General features: G+C 38.3%; 1 protein-coding gene across 3 annotated transcripts in view; it reads left to right on the top strand.

The window, feature by feature from the left end:
* STAP1 (signal transducing adaptor family member 1) overlaps positions 1 to 15,579 on the top strand; it is a 33,624-nt gene extending 18,045 nt beyond the window's left edge. For 2 of the 3 annotated variants that reach the window (XM_059160175.1, XM_059160166.1), the window contains 6 exons: positions 35 to 91; positions 2,790 to 2,959; positions 4,458 to 4,586; positions 10,412 to 10,481; positions 13,318 to 13,414; positions 15,049 to 15,579. In XM_059160175.1, the coding sequence (XP_059016158.1) occupies positions 35 to 91; positions 2,790 to 2,959; positions 4,458 to 4,586; positions 10,412 to 10,481; positions 13,318 to 13,414; positions 15,049 to 15,083 (558 nt within the window). In that variant the 3' untranslated portion in view covers positions 15,084 to 15,579. The remainder of the gene's footprint in view (positions 1 to 34; positions 92 to 2,789; positions 2,960 to 4,457; positions 4,587 to 10,411; positions 10,482 to 13,317; positions 13,415 to 15,048) is intronic. The other variant, XM_059160185.1, reaches the window with a different exon arrangement.
* Positions 15,580 to 27,573: the final 11,994 nt, after the last annotated feature.

Here is a 27,573-nt window from a genome sequence, read left to right as displayed (position 1 = left end):
TTCTTTTGTCTTTGTCTTTTGTCTTCCTCTTTAGACAGAGAACACAGAAAGTGGGGAAGAATGGAGAGGCTTCATTCTTACAGTAACAGAGGTACGTAGGAAAGACCTTACTTTTGACTGATTCATAAATTCAGCAACTATTTACTGGACACTGGCTATGAACCATACAGAGTGAAAAAGGTCAAAGATACAAGAACCGAAAAGAGGAGATATAAACCCTTACACTTACTCATGAAATTTATATTTTTATCAGGTGGATGGAAAGGAAGAAAGAAAATGAACAAGATAGGGGCACCTGGGTGGCTCCGTGGGTTAAAGCCTCTGCCTGCGGCTCAGGTCATGATCTCAGGGTCCTGGGATCGAGCCCCATATTGGGCTCTCTGCTCAGTGGGGAGCCAGCCTGCTTCCCCCCTCTGCCTCTCTGCCTACTTGTGATCTCTATCAAATAAATAAATAAAATCTAAAAAAAAAAAAAAAGAAAATGAACAAGATGAATTAAAACTGTGATGATTGTTATGTAGAAAGTAAACAGGGCCTTGACACAGTGGCCCTTTCTAATGCTAATATCTATAGCCACCATTATTTTAAATGAAGATACTGTAGTGACTGTCTTATAAATGTGAGGGTCTTTGAGAGCCAGCCCCGGAAAGAGAACCATGTTCTGATACTTTTAGAGGAGAAGAAAACTTTGTATGTTTATTACAGTCAGTTAAATCCAGACGCTGTCCAAAGCTAGCTCTTAAGTGAAGGCTTTGCAGTCCCACGAAATACACACCGCACTTGACCGAGATGATAGATGCTGGTTCTTCAGGGCAGCCAACAACAGGTAAAAGTTGGACTTCCCTATGCAGGGAAGTCACAGGAGGCTAGAAGAGGGGGCTGGCTGAAGATGTGAAAGGCATGCGGACTTGTGACGGGGAAGAAACTCTTGGGTAAATGGAATCAGTGTTGTGGAAAAGAGACATTTTGTGGCATGGCCCTTCTTACACAGGGATCCAAGTCCTCCAAGGGCATGTGAGTTGTATGAAGGAGAACACTAAAACCACAGGAAAGCCTTGGGGTGCATCTTCCTGACACACTAATTACTTTGGGGAAAAAAAATGTTCTTAGCTTTTTTTTTGAGGTAAGGATAAAAAGCATTGTTTTCATATTAACGTGTGCATAGATATATTTAGAATACAAAATACAACTCACCTGAACTTCCAAGAGAAGAAAAATTATTATTATTTAATTTTGTATTCTGTAAATTTTTTTGAAAGATTTTATTTATTTATTTGACAGACAGAGATCACCAGTAGACAGAGAGGCAGGCAGAGAGAGAGAGACAGGAGGAAGCAGGCTCCCTGTGGAGCAGAGAGCCTGATGCGGGGCTCGATCCCAGGACCCTGAGATCATGACCTGAGCCGAAGGGAGAGGCTTTAACCCACTGAGCCACCCAGGCGCCCCTAAATGTTGTTTTTTATTGTGTTCCCTGAACACTCCGTGTATATTCACACCTTGCTATTGTTAGAGGAGAACTTTACCAGAAGCTTGACAAACACAGATTGTAGTTAAAAGAGCAGAGAATTTGCTTTTGAATTAAATAAAATGGAGGTTGAGCCCACAACTTTCTAGCTGTGTGACCCTGGACTAGTTATTTAATCTTTCTGAACTTTTTTTTTTCTACTTGTGGAGTAAAGATAACAATATCTTTATTATAGTATTGCTGTGAGGATTTGGAATGACCCCATGCTTGGGACGTAATAGGTCATGAATAAGCAATAGTTTTTCATTTGTTTCACCTCATTCTATTATTTTTTTAAGATTTTATTTATTTATTTGACACAGAGAGAGAGATCACAAGTAGGCAGAAAGGCAGAGCAGAGAGAGAGGGGAAAGCAGACTCCCCGCTGAGCAGAGAGCCCGATGCGGGACGCGATCCCAGGACCCTGGGAACATGACCTGAGCTGAAGGCAGAGGCTTTAACCCACTGAGCCACCCAGACGCTCCCCACCTCATTCTATTATTTTTTTCTGGATTGGTATATAAGGAAATAACTTTACTGATTATTAGTTTAGTTATTCAGAAGAGTAACTTTTTGATTGTATACCCTTATTATGTTTTTATTTCAAATGTCATATATATGCATATATATAAGATAGAAACAATAGGATTAATAAGAACATGTAAATAGGTCATAAGGAGATGTAAACCCGGGGTATGAATATCAGGAGGGCATAGATTGCTCAATCCAAAATATGTCTCCAGAAAAGGTCAAAAACCAAATGAAGTAGGGTAGTATCATAATCCTAATGTGTGAATGTCAGTTTGAAATAGACACACAAAAACACCAGAATATGGACCTCCGGCTACCCATTCTCAGTCATCTAATGAAGAGTTCCATTTCTACTCCGTGCTGTAGAGTGGCTGGGGGAGCTAATCCCAGGTTAGCTGTGGGAGAACACGGCGCCTTGCAGGTGCTCTGGGATTTCCCGGGCGGCAAGAACTAGTGAACTCAGCAGGAACAAGGAGAGTCAGTCGTTACTTGAAGTAGCCTGTAGCGCGAGGCGGGTCTACCGCGCTGTGTGCCAGGCTAAAAGGAACACTTCTGGGAAGACTGGGTACCATGCACAGGTTAGAGCTCCTTGGTTGGTTTGGAGGCAGTGAAGACACCAAGATCCCCTGTGCATGATTCTGTCCCTCCATCTGTATTAGGTAACTGAAGCCCCTGAGAGCCCCAGCGGTCTTGTCGCTAACACCAGTCAGTCATCCCGCTGGCCTTGTTTGCCTACTGCTGTCTTTGGTTTCAGCTGTCAGTTCCCCAACACGTGTCCCTCCTCCCCGGGCAAGTAATCCGACTGCACGAAGTCCTAGAGAGAGAGAGAAAAAGGAGGATTGAGACAGAGCAGACCCCGAGCTCAGCTGTGGAAAAGAAGGAACCGACCGAAGATTATGCAGATGTACTGAGCCCTATGCCAGCGTAAGTGCACCGCCCACTCTGGGGTTTGTCCCTCGATTGTTAATGTTAATTTCTGATTATCAAAGAGAGTGAGCCCTTGACCTCATTCTAGCGGGGACAGTAAGCTGTCTTGTGGATGAACATTACATCTCTGAGGAGATGCCACAGTTCCTCTTCCGTGTCATGATCAACAAGAAGCGAAATGTAGGTTGGGGCCAACCTCTGACCACACAGGAAACCCCGATCCACCCACACCTCTACACTGAATATTTTTTCCCGAAGCTCAAACCTAAATAAAAACTGCTGTGTAGAAAGAAGGAAAAGATTTTTTTTTCCCCCCACCATGCAACTCCATGATGGACTGATTTTTCTGTCGGAAAATTATATCCAAGAATTTGAAGTCTGTGAATGTTCTATTCACTTGTCCTGTCACTGAGTGGTCACTGAACTTGTACTTGAGGAAGGCCAAGTGTAAAACGTGTAAGGTGGTGTTGGGGAAATGAAGAGGCACAGACAGGCCCAAGTCAGCAACACTTTTATTTTCTACTCTTAACTTGCTGTAAATTGTGACTAAGATGGTGAGGTCTTTCCTCCTGGAACTGTGGTCTTCTTGTCCAGGAATCTTGTCCTGGTACCACCCGTGGCGTCAGCTTCTCACATGTAGTCTAGCTGCCCCATACTTGCCGAAACCTGCCTACCATCACATTCGACTGAAACCAGTGACATCTGATGGACTGATGGGTTAGAAGTCACAGAGACTGCTTCTTTTTCTCTTTTCCTCCATACAAGGACTATGCATCTATTACAGCCAGATAAAAAGAACGTGAAAATCATTCTTTGTCTTACCAGTCAGACATACTCACTGTTAACATTTCAGGGCATGGCATATCCTGCCAGATATTTCTCTGTTGATAAAACAGACCTTTCACTGACCACAATATTTACTATAAAAATGGGAAGGGCTTTCTTAAAAATGTTACACACTAAAAATAACACCAATGCCATTAGAATGTCATATTATACCCAAGGGAGTGAATTCAGACATACCCTTAAATACCAGTTAGTTAAAACAGACCATACAAGAGAAACATATAAAGAAAGGCTTTGTGTCCCTGAAGAGAAACCACCAATAAATATTATTTTTGCAAGAGCTTATTATAAACTGAGACTAAGAACTGGGGATATAGTATTAATTCTTATCTTAGATTTTTAGATGACACTGGTGATTACATACTGACTACCAGATAACTTTTCAGGTCTTCTTTGGTTAAAGAAAGAGGTTTGGAGGGACGAGGGAGTAAAGGCGTTAAGCATAAAGTGTATTTAATAGTGGCCAGGATTGTAATAACAGTAATTATACAATTGTAATTATAATAATAAAGTCAGGAATTAAGAAAAGTTAATAACTGCAGCTCTTAGGATTAGTTTTGTAGCATTTTTCAAAGTAATGATCTTCATCAGTTAAAAAAAAAAAATCCTATGGCTTTTTTTTTTGTTTGTTTTTGTCTCACCTCTGTAGATGTTTTTATACTGTGTCCCGAAAAGAAGCAACTGAGATGCTTGAGAAGAACCCTTCTTTGGGAAATATGATCCTGAGACCTGGTAGTGACAGCAAAAGCTACTCCATCACTATCCGGCAGGAGATAGAGTATGTTTAATTTAAAAAAGTATGGAATTGTTAAAAGCATGGTATCACTTTAGAAAGCAAAGTTGCACAAGATCACCACCTGCTATGTGTTCTGTTGGGGCTAAAAATACAAACATAAGAAAAGGGAGAGAATGTTATAGAAGCAGAGCCAAGGCTAACATCTGCAGTAGGAAGAATGGGCAAATTACTTTGATCCTGGGTATAATTCTCTTACTCATTCATTCACTTCACACATCTTTATTGAACGACTATTATGAGAACAAGTGATATTCTAGACACTGAGGATGGAGTAGTGAACAAAACAACCATGTAAGGAGTTTGCATTCTTGTAAGGCAACATGGACTGTAAATAAATGCATAACTGAAAAATCATATGTAGGGGCACCCGGGTGGCTCAGCGGGTTAAGCCTCTGCCTTTGGCTCAGGTCATGATCCCAGGGTCCTGCTCAGCGGGGAGCCTGCTTCCTCCTTTCTCTCTGCCTGCTTCTCTGCCTACTTGTGATCTCTGTCTGTCAAATAATTAAATAAAATCTTAAAAATAATCATATGTATAGTAATAAGGACTATGGAAGAAAATTAAATAGGATGAGGGAGATGGGAACACTCAGAGATGATTTATAGAGAAACATTTTCCGATTGCTATTGTTTTAATACAGAAGGCCTCCTTTATTGGCTAACATTTAAGCAGGGCCCTGAAGGAAGTGAGGGAACAAACCAAGCCAGTATCTAGGACAAGAGCACTTTGGGCAACAACAGCACTTCTCTCCTAGAGACAGGAGAAGGCTCTGTTTGTTCAAAAACAAAAAGAGTTCCCTGTGATTGCAATGCAGTGAGCAGGCAACCAGTGCCTACGAGATTCCAGCGGTGGGGGAGCGAGTGATCGCTCTGAGTCATGCGTGTCGCTGAGGGACAGTTATATACTCTGAACGACACAAGAGGCCACTGGACTGTGATGCATGAAGAAGTGACATAATTGACATCCATATAAAGGACAACTTGGAGCCTCTTGTCAAGGTTAAGAATTTCTTTCTGGTAAAATGGTTTACCTTTGATGAAGTCAGAAATACTTACATGCAATAGTTGATTTTTCCATGTAGCTAAGGTGGTTGGATCTGCTAAGGTCCTTTCCAGCTCTGAGTCTTTGAAATCTTGCATGTCAATAAACAAGCACTCCACGTTATTAACACTTTGACAAATGATGATAAAATTAAAACAATAGGACATTTTTTGTCCTAAGTGAAAATGTTCAGTAAGTAATTATCTTTCATATAAAAGCATAACCAGAACTTTGACTCTTTAATTTGCTATTCTTTCTGGGGGTAATATTCCATGAATTATTTTAGCTGTAACATATCTGTCGGTGCATCTGTTTACCAGTCAGTCCACTATAAATATCAGTAATTCTAAATATATTAAATATGAAGACACTGACAATGGATGGAGGCAGTAAAAAGAAAGTAATTATAACGCACCATGGTCCAACAAGCTTCCTCACTTGCCAGTTACTCCATATAAACAGAAACTCATCTTTAGACACCAGACGTGTGCCCTGAATGGACAGCAAGAGTGTCAGAGGCAGATCAGGTCCCGGTTCTGTGTGTGAAGTGAGAGAGCTCTTTGTGTGAGTATATGTGCTTGATTTTCCATAATGAATACCTATGTCAACTTAACCTTCTTGTTGTTTTATTATTTTTTATTATAAAGACTGACATTTGGAGTTAATATATTTTCAGCTAATATGGTAGAATATCACAGATTACTCAATTTTACTTGCTTTATAATTCAATTGGCTCTTTCGAAATAAATCCAAAAGAAATAAAAATTGTGACTGCCCTCACATATAAGTGAGCTTAGAAGAAACGCTGGGCAAACAGTGAATTTTTCTGTTGAGTACATTCTGGTCAAGGAGCTTATTCTTTTTCAGGGTTTTAGGAAATTGAATTGAGTATGCCTTTAAAACTTAAGAGCATATAAAACGGAATTAAAATCCATTTCTTAGATTTTGTTTTTAAAAAGAAATTTAACTGCTGGAAAGGTAAATCACACAAGGGAGTGATAAGCTTTTTCCCCCTCATTTTTCTTGGTTAGATTGAGTGTTTGATCCATTAGCATGTGAACCCTGCATTATTATTCTGTATGAAATGAACAAAGTCCCTGAGACCTAATGACTCTTTAAAGACCACATATTTTCTGCACAATAGCAACCTGATCTTTTTAAGATGGTCTAAATTAGCCCAGCTTTTGCACCTTATTTTCTGTAAACGTGAGCTATCAGAAATAACAGCGCTTTCTGATGTCGATGTGGTTTTTGACCGAATGCAGTGAGTTTCTATACTTAGGATATGATCTGACCGTCATAGTTTTTACTTATATCTCTATGGTATTTAAGCTATATTTAAACTCCCAAGAAAGAGCCTGGCAAAGAAATTCATATCAAACTTCTAGAATTGTAATTTTAGTAAAATCACTTCCATTTTGAATTCATTTAAAAATTCATGCTTTTGTACAACTGATGGTCCTAAAAACATAACATTTTTTAAACGAATCTTCCTCCCCACAAAACTTCATATTTTTTTTAAAAATATTTTATTTATTTATTTGACAGAGAGACACACGGAGGGAACACAAGCAGGGAGAGAGGGAGAGGGAGAAGCAGGCTGCCTGCTGAGCAGGGAGCCCGATGTGGGACTCAACCCCAGGACTCTGGGATCATGACCTGAGGTGAAGGCAGATGCCCAACCAACTGAGCCACCCAGGTTCCCTCAAAAGAGAACTTTTAGAAGCCTAGATTTCATATCTTCTGTTTAACAGGGTAACCGTTATAGAGAATAGTAGAATGTTACCATGTTAGACTGTAGAGCTTAATGTAAAGACTTAGACAAAAAATCTAGACGATTAGGAAGCACCTGAACACAGGTGGGTAACAACCCACCGAACCAACTCATTCTCTTACAGGTTGTAGGAGAAATGTGCAGCCATGCAAATTTAGGTGTGTCTGGCAAAATACTAACTGAAAAGGACAGACTAGTTTATAGAGCAGTGCTTAAAAGTAAAATTATCTCGGGGCGCCTGGGTGGCTCAGTGGGTTAAAGCCTCTGCCTTCGGCTTGGGTCATGATCCCAGGGTCCTGGGATCGAGCCCCTCATCAGGCTCTCTGCTCTCCCTCTCTCTCTCTCTGCCTGCCTCTTGCCTACTCGTGATCTCTGTCTGTCAAATAAATAATAAAATCTTAAAAAAAAAAAAGTAAAATTATCTCCATCAGTTAACAAAGCAGCTGTAGGAGGGAAGACTGTAGTTCTTGGGAAGAAGCAAAAGTTATTCAGTGCCCAATTATCTTGTGACCCTCTCCTGATGGAAAATAACCTCACTTTACCCAACCCAGTGGTGTGTGAATTCATAAGACAGAGCTATTCTTACAACAAACTTAGTGGTTTGGCCTTTGTTTTCTTAAAATTGTCATGACTACATGGCAAACTAGTAGTATATATATATATATATACACTTTGGAAAGCCATTAGCCAAGGAAACAGTAGAAAATACTGACCCCACATTAATGCCTTTGCAGAAATTTGGGTAAGAAGCTAAATACATGTATTTATATCACATTTAAGGCCACACACTTGTTGAAAGACAGGTTACTTCTTTTTTTGAGGTCATAATCAGGAAACCTCAGTATAGAAAATTTTATCCTTTTTTCTTCTATCTTTATTTCTTGGGAAAAACAAAACAAAATATGAAAGAAAAGCAAAGGTCTTAAATGAGATTCAAAGCCTAAGCGACTTCAACGGAATTTTTTTTTCTACCTTACTTTCTGCTCCAGAACTCAGTCCTTTTAGTCAAAAGTTCCAAGAGACTCTGTAAATCTTTGCTGCTTTTCCTCCCGCAGCTTCGTCATGAATAACGATGACGATGATACAACAGTTCTTACTAACAACAATCATTGTCATCACTTCCAGCGTACCATGAGGGGGTCCTGAGGTGGTGCTTGACAAGCATTTCCTCCAGGCACAGTAAAAACTGAGACCGTTTTTTCCATGTTTTATAAATGAAGCAGCTAAACCTTAAAGAAGCTACTAAGTTAAAGTGATAAATTTAAAACGCAGTAAAAAGAGCTATAATTTGCGGCGTGTCTACATGTGCAAGATACTGTACTAAGGACTTTTCAGACATTAATTCACAACAGTCCTGTGAAAAAAAAAAAAAAAAAAAAAAAAAAAAAAAAAAAAAAAAAAAAAAAAAGGAATGGGATTACCAGCTCCATTTTGTAGATGAAGAAATGCAGGCTGAGAACTTACACAGAGAACCAGAATTTGAACCTCAATCTTTCTGGTGATAAAGATCATGCCCTTCAAGCTTTCTGTCAGTCTTTCAAGGAGTAAGAATCACTTGTTTCATAAAAATATAGGAGATTTAATTGTTAAGGATGAGAGATTTCAAAAGTAACTATGTGATTGTCAAAGTCTTTTTCAGGTAGGGATAAAAATAAAGCCAGAGCCAATCACTCCAAAAGAAGGTACTTGGAAGTCCTTCGTCCAAAAATGTTTCCTTTACCAGTCTGCTAGTGATTCCTGAGGGACTGGCAATCAAGAATACTTTTTATTTTTAATTATTTTTTAGGAGGGGATAAGGTTAGTTAGGTTTTATATCATGTCTTAAAAGTAAAGTTCTAGAATAAGACACTAGAATAAAATTATTAGCTGTTTTCCAAAGACATTCAATGGAGAGAATATTGGGATAGAATGGTAGATGAGGAGAAAGTCCCTTGAAAAGAATTGTAGTTCAGTCCTAGAGGAATGTGACCCATAAGTGGAGAGACGGGTGATAAAGAAGGTGGGACCCTGACAACAAACTCAACCTGACAGACAGCTTTGGACCGCTTCTGTAAATCGGACAGATGTTCAATTAGTTTCTCTTTCAAGCCAATGGCAGAGTAATAAATGCTTTACATTTTTCAACATTAGAAAAACTCTTGGTCCTGACACTGTTATCACGTGAATCAAAAGAATTCAGGGCAAACATTTTTACTTCTGCTCTCAGTATAAATTAATTGTAGCCAATAGCACTATAAGACGGGCTTGTAGTATTTTCAAAATTCAGTTTCATAAATATTGTGTGCCTAATGCTGGAAGACAAAGGTGAATAGATTGTGCTTCTTGTTCTTAAGCAATTCTCGTTAATGAAATATGTGTTCAGGGTGGTAATAATTTAGAGTGCTATGTGACCATAGAAGAGGAAGACATTACGCTTCATCTACTGTGCTCACCTTCTCCCGGAGCATTTTCCAGATCTCTAAGTCAGCCTGAAGTGAGCAGGTATCTAAGGTGGTCTGTGAGCTAGCAGGAAGGATGGCCATTCAGGGATTTCTCATTGGCATAGTGATGACGTAGAATAGAAAGTAATTTGCTTTCAGTAATTCTTTCTACTTTCCTTTTAATCTAGAGAATAAAAATCTGATTTGTACGTACCTACTTAGGATATTATAATGTTGCCTGCTTTGTAAATTAGTGGCTTTAAAAATGATAATTTCTGCCTGAAGGATTTTCAACTCAAGATTTTTTCCTGTTATCCATCACCCACTCGGTGACTCAGTATCCCTAATGTATAACCCCTCCAAAAACAGACATAGAGAACTGGGAAAATAAAATGAAAACCACCATTTTAAATTTTTACATTTTTGTCATTGTTATTATTATATTTTGCCTAACTACAGGAATGGGAATGTGGGTTTTATTATAGAGGAGATATTTTATATTCACTTTAGTTTGATTTGATCCAATAGTACATTCAAATGGAGAATAACTTTTTTTTTTTTTTTTTCATTTTAGCATGCCAAGAATCAAGCACTACAAAGTGATGAGTGTAGGGAAAAACTACACTATTGAACTGGAAAAACCTGTAAGTAGCTATTTCCTTGTTTTTGAGGAATTTTCTCTTGCTTTTTTCCAAATCTACCTTATAGAATTCAATGAAAGGTGGAAAAGCAGACCCCTTGCCCAGGAACATAGTGTGGTGAGAAGCAGCCATGTGAAGGAGCCCCAAAAGTGGCAGAGATCCAGGGGGAGACGTGAGGTAGAACAGGTGGATCGGAGGCTCAGGAGAGACTCTGCTAACAATTCTTTCTACTTTTGTTTCCCTGTAATCTTTATCAATATGATTTTTTCAGGAAGGGAAGATTTTTTTCTTAAATGCCTGTTTTCCATCCTCCAATGATACGTATTTCAATGTGATTATTTCTAATGGGGGACAAAAAATCTGTGAATGCCTAGTCCTCGAATACCTGTCATGCAGAAGTTCAGAAATCCCCCTCATACTAGCAACATAATCATGAAGAAACAGTCCCTTCTTGGTCTGCAACTCCTCTCAACAGTACCATGGGGCTCATGATAGAATCACTAGGTCACGGTATTAGGCAGACAGCTAAGGAACTTACATGTATCACTTAATTTAATCTTCACCGTGACCCCGAGGGATGCCCATGATACAGGTGAGAAAACTGGTACTTACACTCATCTCAACCAATGAAAATGCAGTGATGTGAGCTATGGTCCAGGTGCCAGAAAAAGGGAATATAGTTCTGCGATCTTAGGCTGCCGCAGTGGGAAGACTAGACGGGGGAAGTGATATCACATAAATGGAATTGATGAGTCTTGAAGATATTTATTTTAACATCTTTAAAATTGAGCTCTTAGCGCCTCTGCCTCTTCAAGCCCATTGTGTTGATCAGATAGACAAAGGGGCAGTCTAGCTGAATTTTTATGGTGGTTTTGTTTTGTTTTTTTTAAACAAAGATTTTATTTGTCAGAGGGAGAGAGGGAGCGCACCAGCAGGGGGAGTGGGGGGCAGAGGGAGTAGCAGGCTCCACAGAGGAGGGAGCCTAATACGGAACTCAGTCCCACAACCCTGGATCTTGCATGACCTGAGCTGAAGGCAAATGCTCAACCGACCCAGGCGTCCCTGAATTTTTTATGTTTAGACCCTACTTCTTAGAATGCACTAGTGACTCTTGCCAAGAGGAGAGCAGCTGATGACTCATACTCCTCACCTCCCTCTTTGCCATAAATGCCTCCCTGAGCTCCTCGGCTCTCAGGTCCATGCCTGCTGGGGCTTTTTCAAAAATTCTAATGAAGGAAACAAACAACTAGATTGCTGAAGGATAACGCAAATAACCAACTGACTGGAAGCAACAGTCAGGGAAGAAGAAGGTGCCTCTGTGACTGGTGAACGGGGCTCATTTCTCTGTAATTAGCCCGAACAGGCCCCAATATAAGGAAAGTTAACTGCCTGGACTGTTTTTTCACCTTTCACACTCCCCCCCCTTAGCCCACAACCAGGTTGACGTTTTATGAATTCCAGGGGTATTCAGGTTTAGCCTGATTTTACTTGTATAAAAATATTGGTTTGGGGGCGGCAAGCCATTTCTTGGCCAAGTAAACTATCCTGTTACAGTGAGATGTTAAAATGGTAAATTCTCTGGCTTTAAGGGTTCTTTGGTTTCAAACAGAAGAAACCAAATAACTAGCTTAAGTAAAGACAGATTTAAGAACATAGGAAAACCCATGAAATGACTGGACAGCTGAAGACCTCCAGGGACGAGGAAGCAGTTACTTGTACAGTTGACCCTTGAACATAAATGCATGGGTCCACTTACATGTGTTTTTTTTTTTCTTTTGATAAATACAGAATAGTACTGCTAAATGTACTTCTCCTGTGAATTTTCTTAATATTTCCTTTTCTCTGGCTTATTTATTGTAAGGATACAGTATAGAATAATGTATAACATACTAAATATGTGTCAATTAACTACGTTATTTGGTAAGGCTTCTGGTCAACGGTAGGTTGTTAGTCTTTAATTTTGGGAGGAGTCAAAAGTTATTATGCGGATTTTTGAGTGCAGAGCGGGTGGCATCCCTAACTCCTGTTGTTCTAGTGAGAGCCTTCTGATTAGGAACCTGCTGTTCTTCCAGGTTCCTCTCCTCAAGTTCAGACTTCAGGAAGGGAGCATTTTCTGGCCTGAGTCACATTCTCATGCAATAACTAGGGAATTGCAGAGTACCTAATTATTGTCCACCAAAATATATCCCACGGTTGGGGGGGGGATTTTTCAACAGGGAATTAGATACTATAAAAGAGAAAAAAAATGCATGGGTGGGAAACACTGGCCATCCAGTACCTTGTTGAAGTGAAGTATTGACATGTTTTTACTAAAGATTAGGAAATTCACAGTAATCTTCATTCAATTTCACATGACCTGGGGCGCCTAGGTGGCTCGGTCATTAAGAGTCTGCCTTCGGTTCAGGTCATGGTCCCAGGGGCCTGGGATGCAGCCCCGCATCGGGCTCCCTGCTCAGCAGGAAGCCTGCTTCTCCCTTTCCTACTCCCCCTGCTTATATTTCCTGTCTTGCTGTGTCTCTGTCAAATAAATAAAATCAATCTTTTTTTTTTTTTTTTTAAAGATTTTATTTATTTATTTGACAGAGAGAGATCACAAGTAGGCAGAGAGGCAGGCAGAGAGAGAGGGGGAATCAAGCTCCCTGCTGAGCAGAGAGCCCGATGCGGGACTCGATCCCAGGACCCTGAGATCATGACCTGAGCCGAAGGCAGCAGCTTAACCCACTGAGCCACCCAGGCGCCCCAATAAAATCAATCTTAAAAAAATTTTTTTTTCACACAAGCTTTTTAAAACTCTCTCCACATGGATGATACCGAGCCTTCTCTCACTCTCTTTGTACAGGTCACACTCCCAAACCTTTTCAGTGTCGTTGATTATTTCATGAAAGAGACTCGAGGAAATTTACGACCATTTATATATTCAGCTGATGAAACCTCTGGTATGTTCTTCACTGCATTGCTGTATTAAGGAAAGCAAAACAAAACAACAATCCTTCCCCACCAACCCCCATATATGATTTGTAATACCAACCAGGTAGGAATGTAGTTCAGCTTTTAAATTTATCTATTTGTAAGCCATTTTATCATTCACCCTGTGAAAATAAGGGAGGACCAATATATTCTGGTGGCCCATTCTAGAGAAAGGAAAGTCATAGGCATGTATTTTGTGTCTAATTTCATCATCATTCTAATTGGTTTCTTTTTAAAGATTTTTTATTTATAATATGGAGAATGAGAAAGAGAGAGCACAGGGGGAGTGGCAGGCAGAGAGAGAGAGAAGGGGAAGAATGCTTTCCTCTGAGCAGGGGCTCTGGTGCGGGGCTCAATGCCAGGACCCTGGGATCATGACCTGAGCCGAAGGCAGACCCTTAGCTGATTGAGCCACCCATGTGCCCTTCTACTTGTCTTGATCAAATAAGTTCAGAGATAAGACAAAAAACCATACTCTATTAGAGTGATGGAAACCAAACGGGATTTAAAAGTATGATCTGTTAACATCAAATGCCCTCGTCAGATTAAAATGGATGAAGATGGAATTAGCCCTCCGGGGGTAGATGATTTGAGAGAGAGGCTAATTCCACTGTAAAGGCAGAGGCCTGAGTGTCAGATAACAAAATAAGTCTCTGTTCCTACAGGTTATGAGGGAAAACAACTGTGTTTGGCTACCTGCATCACAGCATATCTGAAAAGTCTGATTACATTTAAAAACCCAGCAACTTTAAAAGTCCAAGGTTGAAAACATATGAATCTTGCGATGCCAAATAAAGAAACTGAGTCTGAAGGAGCTTTAGGGAAATTGTCCAGTACAGTGTCTCACTGTATATAGGAATCACCTGCACACTCAGTACAGAAGGCATCTCTAAGATGTGACCAGTCAGGGACACCTGGATGGCTCAGTGGGTTAAGCCTCTGGCTTCTGCTCAGGTCATGAACTCAAGTGTCCTGGGATTGAGCCCCGCATCGGGCTCTCTGCTCATGGGGGAGCCTGCTTCTCCCTCCCCCCACCTGTCTGCTGCTCTGCCTACTTGTGATCTCTCTGTCAGATAAATAAAACCTTAAAAAAAAAGAAAAAAAAAGATGTGACCAGTCAGCTTGTTTGAAAATTCCTAATGATGGTCACCTCACTGCTTTCTGAGGCAGCACACTTCACTTTTGATCACTGCTCATCTTAGAGAATTCTTTCTTAATAGTAAGTCTGAAATATTTCTTCCTTTAACTTCTATATATTAATCCAATTTCTGGTTTTGGAACAACTCAGGGTTTTAAAAAGCCCATCAAATATATAAAAGCAGCCACAATGCCCCCCCTCCCTTAGTCTTTCTCTGTCCTCGGTAAGTTATTAGTTCCTTCAGCCCTCTTATCACATCTTTAGCTTTTCTGTATATTAATTTTCCGAACATCTCTCTTAAAATAGAATTATAGGGGATGAACACATTACTATAGACATGGCCAGAATAATATATTACACAGGCTTAATTCAGGAAAACACCATTTACAGAAATCTATTAAGTATTACTTAATATGATTATTAATATAAGAAGTGGTAACTATTGATATAATTTTTTTTTTTCAGAGACTGAAGGATCTCCTGTAACACCTCTAAAATAAAAAAAAAAGTTTAAGGTGATGGTGAATCTGATATAATTTGCTTCTTGTCAGTTATCTACTGTTATGTAACAAACCACCCCAAAACATGGTCGTTAAATCAACAACCATTTTATTTGCTCATGATTCTGTGCATTGGCAATTTGGATTGGATTTGGCTGGGCAGTTCCTTTGCTAGTCTCACTTGCTGTCACTTATGCAACTGTAACCTGCTGATGGCCTGACCGGGGCTGCGTGTTTCAAGTTGGCCTCATTCACACATCTGGTGTCGGTGGCCAGCTGAAGCTGGCTGAACCACTCTCCTTGCGTATTCTCTAATACTTGAGGAGTTAGCTCAGGCTCTCTCACGTGAGATCTCAGAGTTATTAAGAGATGAAGCAAACCTCAAGTCCTTGGGCTAGAAATTCTTAGCGTTAAGGATCAAGTATGGCTCTGCTGGAGATTTCAGTATTGGTGAAACTGTGAATTGAATAAATGGATCCAAGTGTGATGTGTCTTATGTACAAGGGTTAAACTTCTTTCTTTCTAAAAAATTTAACTTACATGCAATAAAACTCACTTTTTGGTATATAGTCCAATGAGTTGTGACAACTACCATCAGAATCAAGATACAGAAAGTTCCATCACCTCAAAAAAATGTCCTGATGTTCTTTCTTTGTAGTCAATCCTTCTCACCCACAATCCCTAGCAACTACAGATGTTTTCCACTCCTATAGTTTTGCATTTTCCAACCTGTCGTATAAATGGAATCACAGTATAGAAAACTTTTAAGGTTGATTACTTTCATTCATCATAATGTCTAGAGTCAGGTAAGTGTTATATTATTAGCTTGTTCTTTTTTATTGTTGAATACTATTTTACTGTATGGAAGAACTAGTTTGTTTATCCATCCAACAATTAAAATGTATTAGGGTTGTTTCCAGTTTTTGGCTATTACTGACTGAACTATATTAATAGTCAAGTGCAGATTTTTGTGTAAACATAAGTCTTCATTCCACTTGGGTAAAATATCTGGGAAGGAGATTATTGGTATACGAAAAGAGTCCATCTAACTTTGTAAGAAACTGTGGAACCCTCTTCACAAGCAGGTCTCCCTTTTTGCACATCTGCTATTGGTGCTGGGGAGTTGTAGTTGCATGCTCATCAGCACTTGGTATTGTCATTACCTTTAAAAAAAAAATTTAAGTAAACTCTACATTACACATGGGGTTTGAACTCATGACCCTGAGATCAAGAGTTGCACGCTTTACCAACTGAGCCAACCACAAACCCTGGTGGTATTACCATAAAAAAAAAAAAGTTATTCTAATAAATGTGTAGTGGAAATATGCATTTCCCTGGTGATTATGTTGAGCATCTTTTCATGTGCTATTTGACATTCATATATCTCATTTGGTAAAATAAGTCTTTAAACCCTCTGCCCACATTTTTGTTGGGTTGTTTTCTTGTGGTTGAATTTTGATTATTCAGTACATATTCAGAGTATGTCATTTGTCAGGTATAATTTGCAAATACTGTTTGCTTTTTCATTCTTTTAATAGTATCTTTTGCAAAGCATGTTTTAAATTTTAATGAAGTAAAAATTATCAATCTTTGCTTCTGTATATAGGTTGTACTTTTAGTGTTGTATCTGAGAACACTTTGCCTAATTTTTTTTTTAAGATTTTATTTATTTACTTGACAGATAGAGATCCCATGTAGGCAGAGAGGCAGGCAGAGAGAGAGGTGGGGAAGCAGGCTCCCCGCTGAGCAGAAAGCCCGATGTGGGGCTTGATCCCAGGACCCTGGGATCATGACCTGAGCCGAAGGCAGAGGCTTTAACCCACTGAGCCACCCAGGCACCCCTCTTTGCCTAATCTAAGATCACAAAAATTTTTCTTCCTATGATTTCTTCTTTAAGCGTCAGTTTTGTATTTTACATTATTAGGTCTATGACCCACTTCAAATTAATTTTAAGGGCAGAATTCATTTTATTTGCATTTAGGTATATAATTGTTCGAGCACCATTAGTTAAAAAAAGATGATCTTTTCTTCATTTAAATAGCTTTTGTACCTTTGTGAAAAATTAATTTACTGTATTTTTGTGGATCAATTTCCATTGATATACGTTCTTCTCCTTTTGCCAATACCACACTATCTTGACTGCTGTAGCTTTATAGTAGTTCTTGGAATCAGAAGATAAAAATCCAACTTTGTTCTTCTTTTCAAAATTGTTTGGGCCAATCTAGCTTCTCTGCCTTTTAGTATAAGTTTTATTTATTTATTATTATTATTTTTTATTTTTTTATTTTTAAAGATTTTATTTATGCATTTGACAGAGATCACAAGTAGGCAGAAAGGCAGGCAGATAGAGAGGAAGGGAAGCTGACTCCCTGCCGAGCAGAGAGCCCGATGTGGGGCTCGATCCCAGGACCCTGAGATCATGACCTGAGCTGAAGGCAGAGGCTTTAACCCACTGAGCCACCTGGGCATGGTACTTACAGAAAAATCCTCCAGAGTTTTGATTTGGATTTTGTTGAAGCTTTAAGATGAGTTCAGGGAGAACTGGAATCTTGACAGCATTATCTTCCAATTCAGGAATAATATATCCTTCCAATTAGTTTTTTTAAAAATTCCTTTTACAGTTCTTTATAGTTTCCAGCATATAGATTCTGAACATATTTTGTTAGAATAATACCTATTTAATTTTTGGTGCTATTGTAAATGGTAGTTTTTAACATTTTGGATTCCAATTTTTTGTAATATATAGAAATATACTTTTTATTTATTGATCTTAATTCCAGGATTCTATTTGCTAGACTTTCATTCATTTCTAAAAGCTTTTTTTCTTTTTTTTTAGATTCCTTGTCATTTTTTTTTTTTTTTCCTAAGATTTTACTTATTTGTCAGCGAGATGGAGAGTACAAGCAGCGGGGAGAGGCAGCCAGAGGGAGAAGCAGGCCCCTGTTAAGCAAGGAACCCAAAGTAGAACTTGATCCCAGGACTCTGGGATCATGACCTAAGCCGAAGGCAGATGCTTAACTGACTGAGCCATGCAGTGATTCTTTGCTTCCAGTTTTAAAAAACAAAATATTTCATCTTTCACTAATAAGTATAATATTGGGTGTAGGTTTTAAAAAGATGATTTATCAGATTGAGAAAGTTTCCTTTTGTCTGGTTTTGGTATTAATGTAATGCTACCATTAAAAAAAGAGCTGGGAGGCATTCCTTATTCTGTGGTGTGGAAAATATGTGTAGGACTGGTATTTCTTCTTACTTCAGTACTTCGTAGAATTCATCCAATGAGCCATAATGACCTGAAGATTTCTTTGGTGTAGGTTTTTAACTATGATTTCAATTTCTTTAAATAGATGTTGGAAACTCAGATTATCTATTTTTTCTCGAGTGAATTTTGGTAATTTATTTTAAGGAACTGTCCCCCAGCCCGCTCCAAGTCCTTAAATTAGTCTTCTGGCCTAGAGCTTGGCACAGAATGGAAGCTGAGGGACAGTGGTAGAAGAGATAAATGAATGAATAAGCAAAACATTAGGGAAGGAGGAAACAATCCTTCCTTCTTCCTAGAAGAAAACTGTCACGTTTAGAAACAGGGAAGGACCATTGTAAGTAACTAGAGCCTGGGTGACTGTACATTTACTCTCTGATGGGCATTGTGTGAACTGCCAAGATTAGATGAATTGTCATAAAACAAGGATAATTACACTTTCCTTATAAGATTGAGAGAAATAAAAATGAGATGATTCATATAATTACCACCCAAGTAGTTTTCACATATGGTTAAAGAAGTTAGGGCAGAAACACAACTAGTAAATGAAGTTGGAATCCAAACCCATGTTTATTTCTGAAGCCTTTTTAAAAACTCGTGATTCACATCTCCGGCGCTATATATTTGTAAACAGATATTCATGTCCCCCCCCCCCCCCCCCGCCCCTAATCCTTTCCTATTTCTTTCAGTTGGGAGTTTGGGCCTCCCTTAGGTGGGTCTTCTGCATTTTTTTTTTTTTTTTTTTTTGAGAGGGGGTGGGGTAGGGAGGGCAGAGGGAGAGGGAGATGGAGAATCTTAAGCAGGTTCCAGGCCCAGCACCTGCAGAGGCAAGCCTTGAACTCACAATCTGAGTGAAATCAAGAGTCTGACACTAAACCAAACTGAGCCACCCAGGTGCCCCTGGAGATTTTAAAAAATATTTTAAAGCAGACAATCATCCTGATTAGATTGCACCAGTTCAGTCTGCCTTACTCTTTGTGGGAAGAAGATCCAGTATCAGTTCAGTTTTCCAAGCCTTTGTTATATTGGTTTGGGTCTGTCCAATGCATGTATGTATCAGGGATTGACCTAGGATTTAGGCAGTGGTTTATAGTTTAGTTATAAACTATTCATATATACAATAAGCTACGTGTATAGATAAACTATATATACCTTATATAGTTCAATACTTTTTACTTATCAAAGGCTTCGGTATGTTTTATATATTGTGTGTGTGCACAGCTTAGAGGGAAGCCTGGAACTTAAGTCACTTCATACACAGAACTAGGGGGTGCTTTTTCAGTTCTCTCACCTCTCCAGGGTTTCCCCCCCTCTTCTGCTATCAAAGGTCCTTTTTGGGGCACCTGGGTGGGTCAGTGGGTTAAGCCAAATAAATAAATAAAATCGTTAAAACAAAAAAAGGTCCTTTTCCTGGTCTTCCAAAGATGGGGTTTTTTAAGAGTTGTAACCACCTGTGCCACCACATAGTTCTGTGGAGACTGGAACTGCCCTTGGAAGAAAAGACATTAAGAGAAGAGAAAGAAAAAACTAGTAGGAATTCCAACCCTTCTCCCTGCCAGACCCCACCCCTTCATTCTTTAGGCTACAGGGTCCAATTTTCCCAGGTTCTCTGGCCAGGAAAAGCTTTCTTTGGGGGTGCTTATGCCGTCCTCTGTCGCTCCGGTGCAGTGCCGTGAGACGGAGCCACCCTCAGAGCAGGGCCAGAAGTGGGGGGTGGGGGGAGCATGGAAATTAATAACCAAAAATTGGCTGTTCATGTAAAACATCAATGCTTTTATGAGACTGACGTGCTACCTACTGCGCTAACGAGGCACCTAAATGTCAATGCTTTTAGAAACAACCAGATTACTATTGCTCTGCTGGCTGAACTGAGTTAGCTTTGTGATCAGAAACAAATTATTCAGCCTCCCTGCACTTCAGATTCCCTTATTAAAGAGTGAGGAAGTGACCTATGAACACATAGAATTACATGATCACATGGAGAGAGACTTCAAATAATCAGACTATCTTCTGTAGAGTGATATATTTTCTTTGAAAAGCAGAAAGATGATGGAACAGTAAACTGGAAGAGTACATGATAGTGGAGAAAGGACTTAAAAAACCCCAAAACTACAAAACACCAAAACTCATCTTGACAAACAGTGCTTAAGCTTCAAGGAAACGTTGGGGATATGTACAATTGTTTTAGGGAGTTTGGACTCCATAGCTGATTGGGCACAGTGGGGATTGGGAGCCCTTAGCTTTATTTTGCCCTGAGTTAGGAAACGGAAGTTGTAGAGCATGTAAGGTTTAAAATCTGGAAACTTGGAGAAAATTAAAGAGTTTCCAAAAACACATTATCAAAAAGAAAATAAGATTTTTTTCTCTCTTTGATCCTTGATGTTAACCCATGTCAGCATTCAGCTTTTTCTTCAACACCAAAAGGAAAAACAAAAACAGAACCAAAACAAAGATATTTCCTCAGTTTATTTTTCTCAACTTCAGAACTCAGCAGTTTAAATAAAAGCCACTTTTGGGGTGCCTGACTGGCTCAGTAAGTAGAGCATGCGACTCAGTTTTGGGGTTGTGAGTTCGAGCCCCACATTGGGTATAGAGATTACTTAGAAATAAAATCTTCAACCAACCAACCAACCAATAAAACCAAAAGCCACTTTAAAATATGGTAGGGTTGGTAAATGGTACTAAGCTATTCAGGAAGAAAAAAAATGTTCCCTAGAGAAAATTTATTAGGAGCCAAATCATAAGTCACGAATAAAATAAAAATTTAAAAAGCATATGAATATTCATTATTTAATTAACAACATTTCCTAAACACACCACCAATGTTCTAAGTACAGCAGGAAAATCCATTCACATTTAAAAATAAAGAACTGCCCGGTGCCTTGAAACTGGTTCTTTAATTAAGCATTTCTACCCACAATTTTTAGGCTAAGAAACCACCAAAGAAGGGAGGAGAGAAAGGAGAAAAATCTGTATGTTGCATGAAAGTAAAATAGGAAAACTAGCTTTAAGTATCTTGATAGCTTATTTTTTAAAAGGAAGATCTTGCTGGTAAAGAAAATTACCTCTATTTTCCTGATCAAGTTGCTTACCTCAACAGCAAAATTAAACATTGTTTAATTTCATTATCTGAATTATTGATATTATTTATCTTGATTAGTCTAATCAATAGGGGAAACCACAGAATATGGCTGTGAGGGTAACTCACAGATACGTACATTTTATGTAATGATAGAAGTTGGAAACATATGGTCCTTTCTAAATGAATTTTTTTTTCTTAGGCTTCAGTTAAATGCATTTCCCTCTACACAATTTTCCATAGCAGATTCTCCTAAATTCTAGCAATGCCAAAAAAGCCTCAGTAGCTTTTGGTGACATCTGATTTGATGAACTTATCAAATATAAATCATTATAATATCTAGTTAGAAATCAGAGACATTAAATGTACTAGAAGCTCTTTTCTAACCGAAAAACTATGCCTCTTACTGGAAATAAATAAAAATGATCGATTTACATGTTTTCCCTGATGCTGTCATTTCGCTAGCTTAAAATCAACCCATACTTCTGTAAAAACATTAAATCTACAAAGATGGTAAAAGGGTATGTGATCACCCATTTCACAAGTACAACACAATAGCAGACTGACTTTAATCACACAGAATTCTTTAAAAATACTAATTCCTTAGACCCACACTACATCTACTGAATTAAATATATTTTCATTAATTTTTTTCTTGAAAAACAAGCTTCTAAATTGATTTTGATGGTCATCAAATTTGAGAATCACTTTTGCAATCAAGTAAGAGTCAAAAGGTATGGCTTATATTCTACTCCTGGTTCTAATTATTTGGTTGTTTTATTTGGCTTCTTTGATTCATCTGAAAAAAATTGAGTTAGGATAGACTCCTAAGGTCCTCTCAGCTCCAATAATTTATACAGATAAGTCTTGAAAGGAAGAGGAAATCAGGACACACATACACAGAAGACAATGTGAGACAGAGGGAGAAGATGACCATGTACAAGCTAATGCAGCCTCAAAAAAAAAAAAAAAAAATCAACTCTATTGACATCTTGATCAGGCTTAGCCTCCAAAATTCATGAGAAATAAATTTCTGTTGTTTAAGCCACTTAGTCTGTGGTATTGTAGCAGTCCTAGCAAACCAACTTAATGAATTGTATAGGATGCCTGGAAGTATGCAGAATTCTAAGCCTCTCTCAGACTGAGAGAGTTCATTTTTGGGGATTATTGATCCAGAAATCTGCCTTTTTATCATATACAAAAAAGTCTGTTCTATACATCAAGTATGTGAACTATTTCTTTAAAAATCTACTGTGATATGGGCGCCTGGGTGGCTCAGTGGATTAAGCCGCTGCCTTCAGCTCAGGTCATGATCTCAGGGTCCTGGGATCGAGTCCCGCATCAGGCTCTCTGCTCAGCAGGGAGCCTGCTTCCTCCTCTCTCTCTCTGCCTGCCTCTCTGCCTACTTGTAATCTCTCTCTGTCAAATAAATAAATAAAAAAATCTTTAAAAAAAAAAAATCTACTGTGATATCAAGTGACTCACTGATGCAAAGATTACAAAAGATCTATCAAATCTGTCTTATATTCTAAAGGGCCTTACGATTAAGTCCAAATATTGATAAATAAGAGACTGAAGAACTCCAAACTGCAACAATCTTAAAATATTAAGGGTAAATTCTTGCATTTTATGAGAATAAAGGGCTTAATATAGAATACTTAAAAAAAACAGACTCCTGGGACGCCTGGGTGGCTCAGTTGGTTAAGCAGCTGCCTTCGGCTCAGGTCATGATCCCAGCGTCCTGGGATCGAGTCCCACATCGGGCTCCTTGCTCCGCAGGGAGCCTGCTTCTCCCTCTGACTCTGCCTGCCACTCTGTCTGCCTGTGCTCGCTCTCACTCTCTCTCTTACAAATAAATAAAAAAAAAAAAAAAAACAAAAAACAAAAAACAAAAAAAAAAAAACAGACTCCTGAAGATGATGAGGCAATGTCGTTCACAGCAATAAAGTGAAAAAGAATGGATGAGGGACACAGAAACACTTGAGGGTCTGGCCAAGGAGAGAATCTAAAAGAGGACCACCAACAAAGTGAGCTGGGACAAACAGCAGAAAAAGAGCCACAAAAACTGCAGAAATTGAAACTGGCAGACAAAGACCATAAGATGCCCCTACAGTTTAAATAATAGACATTAGAAAAGTTCTGCAGGAGATAGAAAACTATAAAAGGTAATCTAGCAGGTTTTTTTTTTTTTTTTTTAAAGAACTAAACAGAACTTCAAGGACTGAAAAATACAGCCAAAATTAAAAATGCAAAACAGATGGCCGTAACATAAAAAAATAGATGAAGTAAACTAGAATATGGGCAGAAGAAATGATGCAGAAATAAAGCATGAAGAGACAAAAAGAACTGGCCAATTCAGAAAAGAGGGTTTTAAACACAGAAGGCAGAATAAGTCCTCTTGTGTTTTTAAAAATATTTTATTTATTTATTTAACAGAGAAAGGGAGAGAGAGAGAGAGAGAGGTATCAAAAGCAGGCAGAGAGAGGGGGGGAGCAGGCTCTCCACTGAGCAGAGAGCCCGATGTGGGGCTCGATCCCAGGACCCCTGAGATCATGCCTGCACTGAAGGCAGAGGCTTAACCCACTGGGCCACTAAGGTGCCCCAAGTCCTCTGTGTTTAATGAGAATCCCCCACAGAAGAGAATGGTTAAAGAGGCAATATACGAAGGAGAAGTATCGAGACTTTCTTAGAATTAACAAAAACCCAAATCTAGATTCAAAGAGCTGAATAAATCCCAAACAAGATTGATAAAAGAAATCCATATCTAGATATATAATAATTAAACTTTGTAAAATGAAAGCAGATAGGTATTTCTTTTAAAGCTGCAATGTTTAATTTGCCTGATGATTGACTCAATAGCAACAGGGGAAGTTTAAATAGAATAGATAAATATCTCCAGTGAAAGATAATGAAAGTCAAATTAAAATTTTACATTCAGCAAAAGTATCTTTGCAGAATGAGGGCAAATTTATTTTCAGACAAAGAAATCATAAGCAAGTATGCAACCAGTGTACTTCCACGAAGTGAAATTCTAAAGCATTTCAGGTAGGAAGAAATTCAGCCCAGATGGTAAGCCTGAGATACAAAAGAAGAATAAAGAGCAAAGAAGGTGAAATATGTATATGGGTAAATACAAACATTGACTTCATAAACAAAATAACACAATTAAAAGACATTTATGTAAATGAAAACAAAATTAAAGTAGTAACAGAAATAAAATACATGATCATTCCTAGCCAAACTAGGAATTAGAGTAGTTATTATAACAACAACTGTGTAACAAATAATCCCCCAAATTTACTAACATAAACCATGCATGCTCATGGATTCTGTGGGTCAAGAATTTGGCAGGACAGAAAGGATGGTTTGTCTATGCTCCATTAAGCTTGGGAGTTGGAATCAGCTGAACGTGCTTAATCATGTTAGACACCTGATGTTGGCTGCAGGTTGGGGACCTCAGTTTCTTCATGTGGGTTACTTTAGGCTTCCTTGTGACATGAGGTCTAGAATCCAAGGGTGAGCTTTCCATGAGGGAGAGCGCAAAGCAGAAGCCATATAGCCTTCTGTGACCTAACCTGAAAAATTGTAGTTACGTATGAGGCATTTGGTTTTATTAGTTAGGGCAATCATAAATTCTTGTTCAGGTTCAAAGGAGAGTGAAAATAGACGACTGTCTCTTATGAAGGTTTGAGGAGGTTGCAAGATTCTAGAAGAGCATGTGAGACTGGAAATATTGTTGTGGCCACTTTTGAAAACTGTCATCACCAAAGTAAAGATAATAATTAAAATTTCATCTGGTTTAACCCGAATGTGCAAACTGTAATACAGGGTAATCGTCAAAAGACAAAAGGCACTGAACTAGAAAAGAGAAAAAAAATGTGTACAGCTTAGGAAAAGAGAAACCATATCATGTATATTAAGAAAGAGTTTAACATAAAGAATTGGTTAAACAGGTTTGGGAAAATAGCAGCAAGGGACACAGCTATTAAAGGGAAGAGGGTGACCTTATCAGAACCTGGAAACCTAGAAGAGATACCCTGGCTGAGTGCCAGAGAAAAGCTAGAGCCCAAGAACCTCTATTGAGAAAAAGAACCTCTATAGAGAAAAAGCCTCTATTGAGGTGATGCTGACAATGTCAGGAAGCAAATGGCAAGGGTAAAAATCTCTTTTCCCTTGTGCCAGCTTCCCAGTCCTCCTCTTAGTGCCATCTATTTATGGAACATAAAGGAAGCCAAATGGCAAAACAGAAATGCAGTTTGCAAAGTTCCAGAATATGAAAGGGTATCTAGAGTTAAGATGTAATATTAGTAATCGGTGCATATGGAACAAAAAAAAAACTATAAAAAAATTTTTTAAAAGGCCAGAAAATAGAGACAAAGAATCATAGAACTGGCTAAACAAAAACAAACACAAACAAAACAAAAAACAAAAGAAAACCAAGAAAATCAAACCAAATCCCATAAAATAAAATGTCAGAACTAAACCTAAATACATCAGCAATTACATTAAATGTACATGGCCTAGGTGTTTCAGTTAAAAGGTAGAGATCATCAGACTGGGTTAAAAAGAACACCTAAAATCTAAACTCTATGTTTAGAAATAATGTAAGATAATGATTAGCCCAAACAAAAGAAAAATAAAAAGAGGCCCACAGGACAGTTCCAGATTTGGGATTAAACACACATAATAAAATAATGCTTTTTATGTCCAGGTAAATAAAAGATTAAAAATTTTAGCAAGATAACTGGAAACTGCAAGAGTGACAAAATTTGCATATTTTTAATTAGAAACTGGAGAACTGAAAACACAATGGGCTAAGAATAACCAAGATACTCTTATAGAACAGTAAGTTGGGAGGACTTGTTCTGCCCAATATAAAAACAATACATCAGTTACAGTGATGAAAATACCAGACTAGTACAGGGATAGGAAAAAGAAACAAAAATTCAGAGATAAAAACATAAATAGATATATGACTTTGGCGGTAATGTAGAAGAGTGGCAATGCAAAAAAGAACATACTTCAGTAAAAGGACATATTTCATAATTTAATAAATAGTGGTGAGGCACTTCCAAGCATACACAAAATTAATTCCTCATGAACTGAAAACTGAAAATGTGAAAGGCAAAGCTAACGCCTTTAGAAGACAATATATAGGTAAGTACATTCATGACCTTGGATAGAGTACAATATTTTAGGCAACTCACAAAATACACTAACCTTAAAACAAGAGTGATACCTCTTTTAGCACCTAACTATTGAGAAACTCTTTTTAGCAAAGAACATCATAAAGAGGGGAAAGGGGAAGTCAGAACGGGAGAAGGTATTTGGAAATGTATAGCTAACTAAAAACAGGATTTATAAAGCAACGAGGAAAAAGACTAAAGACTAACACAATAGAAAAAGGGGAAAAACAACTGAGAAGACACTTTGCAAAAAAAATAAAGTATAAGTGGCCAAAAAACTTAGAAAAAGGTGCTCAATTTCACTCAGTATCTTGCAGTTAGGGAAATACAGAGTAAAACTTCAATGACATACAACTGCATGTGCACCAGATTCACAGAATTAAAAAAAAAAAATCTGTTAAAACCAGTGTCAAGCAAGGTGTGGACATACAGGCTATCTCTACTGCTAAGGCAGTTCTCTGTTATTGTCCAGTAAAATTAAAGATGTGAATACCTACGACCAAGTAATTCCATTCCTAGGTATATTACCTCAGTTGCATTAGGAAATACATACAATATGTTCAATGAAGAACTGTGATTGCCCCAAAATAAAAACATCCCATAGTCAATACAATGAATAAATAAGTTGTGGTATATTAATGTAAAAGTAAACTAATGATGGATAAAGTGTGACTATGAGCAATACAGATGATTCTCATGTTGAAGAAAGCAGCAGGCACACACACACACAAAAATACAGTCTGATTCCATTTACATCAAGTTCAGAAACCAACAAAAAGTAAACTATATTAGTAAAGTACATGACAGGTGGTTAACATTATAAATAAAAACAAAGAATTATCACAAAAGTTAGAGAATATGTGTAGGGAAGCTGGTGGCGACTGAGAAGGGACTACAAGGTACATTTCTGGGCTGCTGCCAATGTTCTATTAATTTGACAGGTGGTTATACAACCCTTACTTTAAA

Source organism: Mustela lutreola, chromosome 1 (genome assembly GCF_030435805.1).
Source record: "Mustela lutreola isolate mMusLut2 chromosome 1, mMusLut2.pri, whole genome shotgun sequence".
NCBI lineage: Eukaryota > Metazoa > Chordata > Mammalia > Carnivora > Mustelidae > Mustela > Mustela lutreola.
The sequence above is the reverse complement of the archived record's forward strand: the minus strand, read 5'-3'. Positions and strand labels throughout refer to the sequence as shown.